The following is a 12631-nucleotide window of genomic DNA, read 5'->3' as shown; positions in this document are numbered from 1 at the left end:
ACTCACTGCCACAAGACATGTTCCTGGCCTTTGGCTAAGGTAGTTTTTAATAAGGGTTAGAGTAATACATGGCAGTAGAGCGGGAATGAAGATTGGTCAATTCTCATGTTAATGTGAACCTGCCTGATTCCTGGTCTCTGAAACTGTGTGTGAACCAAAATGAAGCAATCTTTCTGTCAAAACAAAAAAAATTCCTTCCAGTAGCACCTTAAAGACCAACTAAGTTAGTTCTTGGTATGAGCTTTCGTGTGCATGCACACTTCTTCAGATACACTGAAACAGAAGTTACCAGACCCTTCTATATAATGAGAAGGTGGGGAGGGGTATTACTCAGAAGGGTGGTGGGAATGGGTGATTGGCAGATAGCTGTGATGAGCCTGTTGACGACTCTTAATGACTACAATAGGTCTTACAGGAAAAAGCAAGGGGTGAGAAGGTGAAAAATGGCTTTGTCATGTATAATGAGATAAGAATCCAATGTCTTTGTTCAGACCAGGTCTCTCCATGGTTTTAAGTTTGGTGATAAGTTGCAATTCAGCAGCTTCTCTTTCCAGTCTATTTCTGAAATTCCTTTGTAGTAAAACAGCTACTTTGAGATCTTGTATAGAATGTCCTGGGAGATTGAAGTGTTCTCCTACTGGTTTCTCTGTCTTGTGATTCCTGATGTCTAAGGTGCTACTGGAAGGTGATTCCTGATGTTTAAGGTGCTACTGGAAGGAAATTTTTTTGTTTTGACTATGGCAGACCAACACGGCTACCTATCTGTAACTCAATCTTTCTGTGTGAACTGACCTGTACAGGCCATAAGGCATTGCTGGAAATCTCAGGGAGAAAGAAGAGGCTTGTGATGATCTCATCGCAACCTGTAGTGGGCGGGTGAGATGATGCTGAAATCTAAACTGTCCCAGCCATGCTCATAGCAAGAACTTTCTACAAACCACCCAGACAAACAGAGGATTCAGTGCCCAGAGGCAAGCTAAACCAGAGGGCTAATTCCTTCACTGATACACCATCATACACTGATACACAGGTTGAGCTGTGGAATACACCAATTTTGGGGGGATGCAGAAGGATTATTGAGGGAAGCCTGAAGGGGGGGCAATGCCCCTCACCTTGTAGCTAAGACACTTTTTGTAGAATTTAAATTACAGTGGTACCTCGGGTTACAGACGCTTCGGGTTACATACGCTTCAGGTTACAGACTCCGCTAACCCAGAAATAGTACCTCGGGTTAAGAACTTTGCTTCAGGATGAGAACAGAAATCATGCAGTAGCGGTGTGGCAGCAGTGGGAGGCCCCATTAGCTAAAGTGGTGCTTCAGGTTAAGAACAGTTTCAGGTTAAGTACGGACCTCCAGTACTTAACCCGAGGTACCACTGTATCTGAATTTTGTGCAGTTTCCCCACAAGGTATTATGTATAAAATGCATATATTTATTAAAATATCACACAAACATGCACTATTGTGAGCTTTGTTTGAAGAAATTTGTGTATTGGGAGAAGTGCAAAGTAAAATGCTGACAAATTTTCATGAGGTCTTAAAAAAAGGCAGATGGAATGTGGAAACATGGCAAAGTGACCTTAATATTGGAAAAAAGTGAAAAGAAGACTGAACTTGACAGATTTGTCACGCACCCCAGGGAGGGCTGTCCAGTTGTTATTAGCAACTCCTGCAACTAAGCTGGTGCATTCCTTTGGACCACATCAGCAAGACTGAGAGGAGGTCTTGTCATTTGGGCAGCTCAGGACCTCCAGACACCCCACCTGGGCTTGTGCCTCAGGGAGGTCACCGGTGCTAACACAGCAGTTTGATTTCAGCCCCAGAGGCTCAGTCCATTGTCTCTCAAGTCAGACAGATATAACAACAGTATATCAGCTCCTTTGTAAGGTAAGAGAATACTTTGGCAAACACGAGCCCAGAGCCAAGTCAAGCTGAGCCTTGCAAGTGGCCGGCTGAGGAGCTCTCCTCAGCCGGCGAGAATTTATGGATGGAGGCCACTGCCTAAGTGATTTGGCTTGCAGCTGCCATAATTAACAGACTTCTATTCAGAAGCGTATGCCTTAGCATGGTTTCTGAGCAGCCAGGCTTCAAAGGAAAAACATTTTGTTTTGTGTGTCTCCCCCTCTCACTCCCAATTTGGTTGTGGTTTTTCCCTCTCTCTCCCTCTCTCATTGGCAGTTGGGTGCTTTCTTCTCTGTCAAATAAAATGCATAAAACGAATGACATGAAGTGAAGGCAAACATGACAGCAGGGGCCACTCACAATGTAAACTTTCTGTGAGCAGCCAAACTATTCCGACCCTGCCCAGGAGCAGCCAGCAAATTCCTCTCACGTAGGCCTGCCTTGCTCAAAGTTGGGCTCTGCTTCCCCTGCACGCTTGGAGGGATGCTGAGCCATTCTCCAGGAGCCCATCCCAGAACATCTTTGCTATCTCAGCTTTTCCAGGGGGTGGTGGAGTTACCGCACCAGAGGGACTCCTCCCAATGTTGCTGGACTGCCGTTCCCATCGTCTGTGGCCGTTGGCCATGTTCACTGAAGCTGATGGGAATTGTAGTTCAGCAACATCTGGAGGCCTCAAGGTTCCCTGCCTGTGGGTGATAGCAGGTTGCAGGGAAAGGGCACCACAAAGGGATCACATGCTCCATTTCCCATGCTCTGTTGGCCTCTGTAAAATAACTTTCCACCATTCCCTGGTGCTAATGGAAAACAGTTCACTAACTGAAATGCATCTATCTTTTGGAATGCACATCATACTGAAAATAGTATACAAATCTTCATTATATAAGGGAGATTGCTTGCAAAATGTGTATGTTAGGAGAATTCTATACTAAAATGCTGGTGAATTTTGCACTTTGGCCTGTGTAAATGTGGCAAACTGAAATTAATATTAGGAAAATGAGAAGCTGAGGGAAACTGAAACTGACACATTCACTCATCTGTAGCTGTGTCTTTCTTTCACCACAAATTAGGGATGCGTATATATGGTGTCGTGTTTAGAGTGTCAGACGAGGACCGTCTATTGCATATGTAGGCAACCTAAGGCCCAGGGGCTGGATGCGGCCCAATCACCATCTCAATCCGGCGCACGGATGGTCTTGGAATCAGCATGTTTTTACATGAGTAGAATTTGTCCTTTTATTTAAAATGCATCTCTTTTCCAAAATATAGTCCGCCCCCCTACAAGGTCTGAGAGACAGTGGACCGGCCCACGGCTGAAAACGGTTGCTGACTCCTGGTCTATTGCAACCCTAATCCTGGGGTTGGTTAGCAAAGCAAAAAGTGTTACTGTTGTAAAGTTCTGTGGAAAGGTCTAGGAGAGCCAATGTTAGACTAGGACCTGGGAGACCCAGGTTCAAATCCCCTCTCGGCCGTGAATCTCACTGGGTGACCTTGGGCCCATCACGGCCTCTCTCAGCCTAACCTACCTCACGGGGTGGTTGTGAGGATGAAATGAGGGTATGCCACCTTGAGCTCCTTGGAGGAAAGGTGGGGTCTTTGCGTGCGTGTGCATGTGTGTATTTGCATGTTTGTGGGCAAATAAAGGTACCACAGGGATCCTTTGCTTTATGATAAGATTTTCCTAAATAAAAACTTAGACTCCCCCACAGGTTTTTTTTAAAAAGTGAAGGTTCTGTGCTCCCACCCTTTCCTTAAAGAAAGATCCTTCTGAACATTTCCTTCAGCAAAAGGGCTGCCGGGGGCAAGTGCATGTCTCTGTTTCAGGGGAGTCTGCTGCAGAAGGGATGGGCAGATATTAGTCCTCACTGGGAAGAATGACTGATCCCTGTCTTTTTCTCCTCTCTCCCTTGTAGTGTTCAGACAGCTCGAGAATCGCTCAGCTCAAGAGGAGACACGTAAGTGAAATCCAACGGGAAATGCCTGATTCAAGCTTACGTGGGACTAGAGGATAAAACACATTGATTAACAACTGCAAAAAATACACTCATTGAACAGCAGCCAAAATATGGGGGGGGGGGGTGAGAGAGATGGGCCATGTCCTTCCATTTGTTTCCAATCAATTTTTCAGATTTATCCCCTTTTATGTTTGCTGAGCCCACATTGATCTTCCCAAATGCTATGCCTCTTAACATACAGCAGATATTAACATCTTCTTCAATCTCTGCCCTCCTGCCTCTGGAAATAAATGGGAGTTTCTATTGTCTCAATAGGTTCAGTAGTGGGATAGTCTTCAGGTTTTTAGAACTAGCTTGATTTTTCAATGGGTCATAAAGAAGGAGGAGATACCTCAAAAGTTCATGAGAGGTTGAGCTGATGGACTATGCTGAAATGGCAAAGCTGATTGGTAAACTCAGAAACCAAGAGAACAAAAACTTTTAAAAGAATTGGAAAAAATTATAACATATCTAGGAGACCACTGCAAGCAAATGGAAACAACTAGCAGGATTTTAATCTACTTGTAATGTAACAGATACTATCGATAATTTGGATTGAAATAAAATATAGAGTATGGAATAATATGCAGTTGTAAATGTTGATAATGTTAACTGAAACTGTTAACAGAGAAATCTGAGAGCTCCCTTGGACAAAAAAAAAAGGACACCAGCCAGGAATACCAGAGCAAAACAGCAGCCAGTAGGCTTGGTCTTTATTGAAGACTGTGGCGCCAGGACTGCCACCAGGTGGAACAAGATGGAAGCCCTGAACAAAAGAGCCCCCAAACTTTTATTAGCTGCTAATCCCCATGTTACCCCCCCCCCAAACTACATCACTCATACATCATGGTCATATCATGAAAGGGGAGGTCTGGTGGCAGTAATTTGAGCATCCTGGACCCTAACCCATGGTTCTCCTTGTCCTCCACCAAACATCCATCAATGTAACAAAAGAGATATTTACATTTCCCTGTTTCCCAGCTAAGTTAATCACACCATTTTGTCTTCATCTGGGTTTGTTATTTCTGGAATGGCTACCTGTCTGGCACTGAGGTATCAGGATGCCAGGAATTATCACTCAGGCAGAGGGGCTGCTGAGTAGCTGAGCTCACATGTCTATAGGAATTTCTGAAGTTTTCCCAGTGAGCCAGTACATAGATACATTTATCAGTGAATTCTTACATTTGGTATCGTGCAGCAGAGGCCCTTTGAAACTGTGATGGGGTGTTTTGTGGGGACAATTCACAAAAGTCACAAAAGCAATTGTGCTGGTTTTGGTAGTGGGCTGCATGTGCATGATATCTGCTGGAGGGGTAACCTCCCCCTCAACCTATACATAAATTCCTGCAACAATAATAGGACCCATGGAGGGGGTGGGGGGAAGTTGTGAGATTCAGGGTAATCTCTATATATGGATATGCATTTGGATTGTTATAATTGTCCATGTAGAAGAGAAAACAAAGTTGGGATATATGTGGTGCAGTTGAGCATTCAGCGTAGGCAGATGCCTTAGGCAGAGTCAGGCTATTGGCCTGTGTATCTCAGTGTTGCCTACATGGACTGGCAGCAGCTCTCAAGGGTTTCAGGCAGGAGATGCCTTTGGGAATGGAAGCAGAGACTTTCTGCATGCAGGACAGGGACTCTCCATTGAGCTATCCCCCCCCCCCCCCATTCCCAACAATGCAGATTTTACATCCACAAAGTGATTGGTGCAAGAACCACTTTTCTGTCCTATCTGTAAAAAGCCCTGTCTGTAAAAAGGCCCCCATAATTTGGCTTGGTTCAGACATAACATCTCCACTTTGCACTTGAAGGGAAGAGATTTCAAGCTTCACTTTCTGGTTTATAGCAAACTATACTTTGTTGTTATAGCCAGGGTGGAAGGGATGTGTCTCCAGCCCACAGCCTGCCCAAGTTCATCTACAGTTGCAATTAAAATTATTCCATCCCCATTACAAATCAGGTTTATTATCAAAATTTACAGAATTTCAGCAGTTGGCAGTGAGCAAATCAAACAAAAGCAATTGAAATAGCTCAACAGAACAGATGCTTCAAATGGTTTCCCCAAATTAAGCTGAAAATGCAACTTTAACTGGTTTCTCCACTCTCACTATTCATCAGCCCCCTGAATAGAATCCCTCACAACAGCACAAATACAACAGGTGTTGTCTCAGGCACACCTGATGCAACTAATCAAGGGCTTGAGACAACATAAACAATAATTGCATTACCTATCAATAATCATATATGGAAAAATCATATGATTATGTTATGCAAGACCACAAATGTTCAAAGCAAATGCACTTGCAAAGCACAGGAGCTGATTGTGCATAATTGTTGTGACCGTGGAAATAAATATTTGCAGTTTTCTTAAACAGCTTCTTGATTTTTAGATTCTTTCAAATTTGTTATGAACTTCCATTTGTGCCATCTCACCCTTCCTCCAGGCAATTCAGGGTGGCATGCATGCACTGCCCCACAACCCATGGTGGCTACAGCTGATGGGAGTTGTAGTCAAAAAACACCCAGAGGGCATCGGGTGGGCAAAGGCCCATTTAGCCTCACAACAACCCTTCTGTGTTCTTCCACTTACAGCGAGAGTCAGCTGAGTCTGGGGTCAACCATGAGCTTGAACTTGGAACCTGAAGAAAGCGTCAAATCGTGGTCCAGTTTGGCATCGGCATGGTCCTCTCCATCCAGGCAAACCGTGGACAGCCGTGGTACCCAGAGCCTGAGGTGAGACTCATTCTTAAGTGTACGAAAAGGGGTGTCTTCTGAGCAATGCAACAGGTTTGTAGAAAATAGGGCTGTGCATGTCCACCTCCATTCCCTGGATCCAATTCAGATCAGCCCCAACTTGAGACAATCCAGACCTGACCTGACTCCTCCGATTGGAGCGTGATCTGGAAAATGGAGGCCATGTGAGCTTGCTGCATTTTGAGACGTTACCTTCCCTTCCCCCAAACACACTAATTAGGGAGATTCTAGCCCTGAATTGTAATCTAGATCTGTCAGTGAGCAAACCCCAGCTCCCCTCCTCTTCTTGGTGTTCACCTTATATAGTACTGTAATTAAAAGTTGCAACACTTTATGTGTGATCTTTTTAACTTAAGAGAGATTTTTTGTTGTTGTTGCTGAGGAGTCAGTCCCCTGGTCTGCTGAGCAGGGCAACGGGGGCTGTGTAAATTCTGGCAATGCTATCCAGCCCCTCCCTCTGATACAAAGGGTGGACCTTCTCTCTGTGGGTTGGACCTGGCAACCATCCCTTCCACCCTGGCTAGCATAGAGGGGAGGGGTAGAGTCTCCAAAATCAGGGCCAATGTGCTGCTGGATCCCAGATCCTGGGAGCTGCTGCTGTGCTCTGGTCCTGCCTCTGTCTGACCCATTGTGTGAACTCAATTGTATTTCATCTGATCCATCTACTGCAGTTATTAAGTTTGCAGATGATACTACCATAATGGGTCTAGTTACAGGTGGAGATGAATTGGTGTATGGGGGGAGGTTCAAAAAGTATCTACATGGTGCCTAAAGAATAACTTGCACCTAAATATTAGCAAAACAAAGGAGATGGTGTTGGACTTTCGGAGAAAGAGAGGGGAACTAGCCCCGTTGTATATCCGGGGGAGGGGGGGTTGTGTGGAGAGAGTCCATTTAAATTCCTGGGAGTTTACCTTAGTGAAGACATCACTTGGAAAAACAATATAACTCAGGTTGTTAGGAAGGCCCAACAGAGACTCCAGTTCCTCAGGGTCTTGCAAAAGAACAATGTTAAACAACTGATGACCTCCTTCTACTGGTCCACAATAGAAAGTGTCCTCTCATATTGTATCACAGTGTGGTACATTGGCTTGACAGCCACGGACAGAAAGTCTTTACAGAGGGTGATGAACACAGCACATGGGCTGTCCCCTGAGCCCGCTAGATGATATCGCAAGGGATAGATGCCTTAGGAGAGCGAGAAAAATTCTCAGGGATGATTCACACCCTGGCCAGCACCTTTTTAATCTTCTACCCTCTGGCAGGATATATAGAAATATAATCAGTCGTACCAACAGGCTAAAAAACAGTTTTTATCTGTGGGCTGTTAGGCTGCTGAACGGAAAATAATATAGTGCAATTGACTTTTGGGGTTGGTGCGTTGTGCAATGAGATTGAGTGTTTGCTGAGGGGCAGGTTTGGTTCATTTCATTGTACACAGGTTGTATATTGACAATAAAGGTATTATTATTATTATTATTATTATCATCATCATCATCATTATTATTATTATTATTATTATTATTATTGGCCTTTGGCCTGATCCAGCCAAGGGATCCTTCCATTCTTAGCACATACTACCTCAGGCTGACTTGGAAGGCTGCTCAGCAGCCAGTAGCTGCAGCTTTGAACGAAGTCTGTCTTGAGCTGACTTCATTTGCTTATTTTCTCCATGGATCATCTTCCTAATCCTTGCCATTCTGGAAGAGAAGCAAACCATATATAAAATCTCTCTCTCTCTCTCTCTCTCTCCTGCAAATGTCAAATATTTAGAGGTCTCTTCAACTTTAATTTTTCAAAGACAAGTTCCAAGCAATGGCATTTACTCACAACGTGGGTCGCTTGCTGATATTCAGCTCTAATAAAGGTCTGCAGGTCCTTTCAGGGAACAAACATCTTGAATGTACGCAGGCGATTCTCCTCTGGGGATTTCTTCTCTCTGTATCAAAGGCTCCAAAGCAGGAGAGTCACTTAGCAAGACCCCCAGTCCCCCAAAGCAGCAGCCCCTCAAATGCCATTTTTTAAACAGCACTGCTAATATGAGGTGGGGTGGAGATTGAGATTTTAACAGAGGAGTTGTTGCAGTAAGGCTGCGCTTAACCACTGGCTGTTCTTGTGCTCCAGCTCATCCCCCTTCCAGATTATCTCTCTCTGCCCTCAGATTCCTAGGTGAGTATTTTCAGGACTAAACATGCCTTTGGAACGTAAGTGGTGGCAGCGGCAGGAAATGAGCTTGAATGGAGGAAAGAGTTGCAGTTTAAAAACAATCAGCACCAGGTGAAAAGATGAATCCCACCTCTGCTCAACATGCACCTCTCTGTGAAAAATGGTCTTCATTTTTAAAGAATTGACCATTGGGAAAATGTTGCCACAAAGATCTAGCCACGCATCTAAGCAGTGGCGTTGCATGAGCTTATGGTGCCCAGGGCAGGTGCATGCACTCCGGAGGGTGCGCATGCATGCGCCGGGTGTGTGTGCATGGAGGGTGAAGGAGGCCACCATGGCACTCCAGCCCTCGCCACTGACATCGCTGTAACGAACCCGCACAGCACTGGAGCCAAGCAGGGCCACGCTGTGCCACCTGCCTGCCTGCATAGGGAGGAGCCTGGCCAGCCAATGTGGCACTTGGCAGGCATGAACCAGCTGCCCCCACGCCAGTGCCCCCAGCACAGCCCGGCCCAATGCTCCTCTCCGTGTGCGTTAGTTTCTCTGATGCCAGGAGAGGAGCGCGAGGCTCTGCTGGGGGTGCCTGCATGGGGGGGGTGCCTGCTTTGTTGTTGTTTAGTCGTTTAGTCGTGTCCGACTCTTCATGACCCCATGGACCAGAGCACGCCCGGCACTCCTGTCTTCCACTGCCTCCCGCAGTTTGGTCAGACTCATGTTCGTAGCTTCGAGAACACTGTCCAACCATCTCGTCCTCTGTCGTCCACTTCTCCTTGCGCCCTTCATCTTTCCCAACTTCAGGGTCTTTTCCAGGGAGTCTTCTCTTCTCATGAGGTGGCCAAAGTATTGGCTCCTCAGCTTCACTATCTGTCCTTCCAGTGAGTATTCAGGCCTGATTTCCTTAAGAATGGATAGGTTTGATCTTCTTGCAGTCCATGGGACTCTCAAGAGTCTCCTCCACCACCATAATTCAAAAGCATCAATTCTTCGGCGATCAGCTCTCACTTCCATACATCACTACTGGGAAAACCAACTATACGGACCTTTGTTGGCAAGGTGATGTCTCTGCTTTTTAAGATGCTGTCTAGGTTTGCCATCGCCTTTCTCCCAAGGAGCAGTCGTCTTTTAATTTCGTGACTGATGTCACTATCTGCAGTGAGCCCAAGAAAGTAAAATCTCTCACTGCCTCCATTTCTTCCCCTTCTATTTGCCAGGAGGTAATGGGCCCAGTGGCCATGATCTTTTTTTTTTGATGTTGAGCTTCAAACCATATTTTGTGCTCTCCTCTTTCACCCTCATTAAAAGGTTCTTTAATTCCTCCTCACTTTCTGCCATCAAGGTTGTGTCATCTGCATATCTGAGGTTGTTGATATTTCTTCCGGTGATCTTAATTCCGGCTTGGGATTCATCCAGCCCAGCCTTTCGCATGATGAATTCTGCATATAAGTTAAATAAGCAGGGAGACAATACGGCCTTGCCGTACTCCTTTCCCAATTTTGAACCAATCAGTTGTTCCATACCCAGTTCTAACTGTAGCTTCTTGTCCCACATAGAGATTTCTCAGGAGACAGATGAGGTGATCAGGCAGTCCCATTTCTTTAAGAGCTTGCCATAGTTTGCTGTGGTCGACACAGTCAAAGGCTTTTGCATAGTCAATGAAGTAGAAATAGATGTCTTTCTGGAACTCTCTAGCTTTCTCCATAATCCAGTGCATGTTTGCAATTTGGTCTCTGGTTCCTCTGCCCCTTCGAAATCCAGCTTGCACTTCTGGGAGTTCTCGGTCCACATACTGCTTGAGCCTACCTTGTAGAATTTTAAGCATAACCTTGCTAGCGTGTGAAATGAGAGCAATTGTGCGGTAGTTGGAGCATTCTTTGGCACTGCCCTTCTTTGGGATTGGGATGTAGACTGATCTTCTCCAATCCTCTGGCCACTGCTGAGTTTTCCAAATTTGCTGGCATATTGAGTGTAGCACCTTGAAAGCATCATCGTTTAAAATTTTAAATAGTTCAGCTGGAACATCATCACTTCCACTGGCCTTGTGCTTTCTAAAGCCCATTTGACATCACTCTCCAGGATGTCTGGCTCAAGGTCAGCAACCACACTATCTGGGGTGTACATTTCTTTTTGGTATAGTTCCTCTGTATATTCTTGCCACCTCTTCTTGATGTCTTCTGCTTCTGTTAGGTCTTTCCACTTTTTTCTTTTATTGTGGTAATCTTTGTACAAAATGTTCCTTTCATATTTCCAATTTTCTTGAACAGATCTCTGGTTTTTCCCATTCTATTGTTTTCCTCTATTTCTTTACATTGCTCATTTAAGAAGGCCTTCTTGTCTCTGCTTGCTATTTTTTGGAAATCTGCATTCAGTTTCCTGTATCTTTCACTATCTCCCTTGCATTTTGCTTGCATTCTCTCCCCCACTATTTGTAAGGCCTTGTTGGACAGCCACTTTGCTTTCTTGCATTTCCTTTTCATTGGGATGGTTTTAGTTGCTGCCTCCTGTATAATGTTACGAGCCATAAATTGCTCAGCTGGGTGTTCATCTTCTCAGTTGAAGTATATTAAAGACCCCAACAGAACAACTATGCAACAAGGCAGGGTGCCTTATCACTACTAAGTATAGAAGCAGATGCACTACATAAGATTAGTTTTGAGGATCTGATCAAAGATTTTGCAATTAGAAAAGTGGGAGAAAAAATTCAAATATAAATAAAGTGGAAGTATACAAAAACAAACACTATTTTCCATTTTACTGTAGGATTTGTTTCATTTCAAAAATAAAATAAAATTTGTTTATACTTTGAGTTAGATATACTGTATACGGTGGCACCAAAATATTTTACGTGCTTAGGGCCTCTAAAGGTCTGGATCCATCCCTGCTCTGCCTCCGCAGTCAGAGGCAGTAATGCTAGAGGGGAGAGGGCTGCTTTTGTGCTCAGCTCCCACTTGTGGGCTTCCCATGGGCATCTGGCTAGCCACTGTGAGAACAGGATGCTGAACGACATGGACCATTGGCCTCATCCAGCAGGCCCATCTTATGTTCTTAAGTTTTTAACCTGGTGTCCTCCAGATCTTCTTGAACTCCAACTCCCATCAGTCCCAATCAGCATGGCCAATACTCAAGGGTGGTGGGACCTGGGCCTCCCCAAATGGACTCCAGGTGTGAGACGGCTGCCATTTAAGGGACCGGCTCCTTCTCTGGAGCCTGACCATTCTGAGTCTAGCTGAGCCAGTCCAAGTTCATTGTCTTCTCACTAGGTGGCAGCATCAGGCATGCCATCCACATACTACCAACCTGCCTTACAGGGTCGTTGTAAGGACTACTGAACCTAAGAAGCACTTTGTGCAATAAAGGAGAACACTGTTGGGAAGTGGTGCTGGTGATATGAATGACTGCACTCCTGGTTATCAAGTTGTTATTTCAGTGACATGATAGGGAGGTGCCACATAGGACCAGTGTCAGTCTACTCTGACTGGCAACAGCACTTCCTGACCTCAGCTCTATAAATGTGTTCCCGAAAATGCTGTTGGGGATTGAACCTGGGACATTCCAGATGCACAGCTGTACTCTGACACTGAGTGCCAACTCCTCCCTTAACTTGGTTCCATTTCCCAGCTCTCCTTAAGCAGGGCTTGTCTAAGGCAAGGATAAGCAAACATCCATGTTGCATTACCTAAGACTTACCCATCCCTCTTGAGAACTACAGTGCTCATGAACCACCAGTGGACACCGTGAATTTACAAAGTAGATGTGCTTATTTAGGATCCAGTAAGGCTAATCCTTCTCCTTTAATGATCCTGACAGCGCACTCATGC

General features: G+C 45.1%; 1 protein-coding gene across 1 annotated transcript in view; it reads left to right on the top strand.

Moving 5' to 3' along the window:
- The window catches only part of MYO18B (myosin XVIIIB), a 276767-nt gene that overhangs the window by 248071 nt on the left and 16065 nt on the right, over positions 1–12631 (top strand). The window contains exons 42-43 of the mRNA XM_083717843.1: positions 3813–3854; positions 6489–6629. Of these exons, the coding sequence (XP_083573969.1) occupies positions 3813–3854; positions 6489–6629 (183 nt within the window). The remainder of the gene's footprint in view (positions 1–3812; positions 3855–6488; positions 6630–12631) is intronic.

Source organism: Podarcis gaigeae (genome assembly GCF_964106915.1).
Source record: "Podarcis gaigeae genome assembly, chromosome: 16".
NCBI lineage: Eukaryota > Metazoa > Chordata > Lepidosauria > Squamata > Lacertidae > Podarcis > Podarcis gaigeae.
This window is presented reverse-complemented; position numbering and strand designations above follow the sequence as displayed.